General features: G+C 28.8%; 1 protein-coding gene across 1 annotated transcript in view; it reads left to right on the top strand.

Moving 5' to 3' along the window:
• LOC105625817 overlaps nt 1–970 on the top strand; it is an 18367-nt gene extending 17397 nt beyond the window's left edge. The window contains 1 exon segment of the mRNA XM_012207129.1: nt 856–970. Within this exon segment, the coding sequence (XP_012062519.1) occupies nt 856–970 (115 nt within the window).
• Nucleotides 971–1226: the final 256 nt, after the last annotated feature.

Here is a 1226-nt window from a genome sequence, read left to right on the forward strand (position 1 = left end):
CGATTTATTTTCACCGAAATATTTAAGTTTTTGTGAAATGTGAAAAAATTGCAAATGTTCTTTATTTATGAATGGTATAGTGTATTATACATATAATCTTGACGATATATAATTTCAAATATCTTAACCAAGCTAGTCATCAAATGAGTGTCTTATAATTTTTATTTTGTTAAACTAGAAGCCTACACCGGTTGAAGCTGGATTTTGAATGCTTTAAATAATTCAGTCTGAATTACTATATAAACTCTATATATATATATATATTTGCATGTATACCATATTATAGTCTTTTGAACTGCGAGCTGAATTGTTTTTTTGAAACGCGTTTTATAAACGCAATTAAACTACTCTAGTAATCGTGAATTAAATTTACAAACAATTTTAATAATTTGATGCTGCAATCAGACATTATACTATAAAGATGTTAATATATTGAAAAATTTAATAAATTATTGCGAAAAATATTACCTCAAACCCGGATCTCTCTGTATTCCATACAAGCATCCTAAGCCTTTAGACTGCTTTGCTCCCGGCCGAGGTAATATTTTTTGATATATCAATTTCCACATGCTACAAAAAAATGACTGTGTTCAGCAGAGAAAGCAACTTTGCAACTGTTGTAAAATTCTTCAATATGATTGATTCTTGCTTTTGGTTTCTTACAGTTTCTAAACGTATAGACCAATCATATTGAAGAATTTTACAACAGTTACAAAGCTTGTTGAACGCAGCCTATGACGGCGCTACAAATTAAAATTCGCTAAAAAAATTGATCTTAATTCAATTAAATAATATAATGTAAAATAACATAATATGTTAATTAAATAATATAAAGATTAACTCTCTTTTTATTAGGTGGCATTATCATACTGGCAATACCTGAGGAACTTGTGAAGATGGGACACAACGCGTAGGTTGTGGCCCCCAAGAAACGTTTAGAAGCTGTGCTGATATCACCATCACGAATTAATTTATCACGTACTTCGATTAGCTTTATACTATCGAAAGCATTTGGCTCATGCTCATAAAAATTTTCAATTAAAGAAATCTTTGATCTAACAGATTCTAATTAAATAAATAAGAAAAATAGATAGCACAAAGTTTAAATACAAAGAGAGAACTTTTATCCTACTCCTAAAATTCGAATTTCAGAAAATTGATTGAGAAGATATACAAGTTCGATTTACTCAGAAGTTGAATTTAATTGCACATTCAAAAAGAAGTTG

Source organism: Atta cephalotes (assembly GCF_000143395.1).
Source record: "Atta cephalotes unplaced genomic scaffold scaffold00003, whole genome shotgun sequence".
In the NCBI taxonomy this organism is placed as follows: Eukaryota; Metazoa; Arthropoda; class Insecta; order Hymenoptera; family Formicidae; genus Atta; species Atta cephalotes.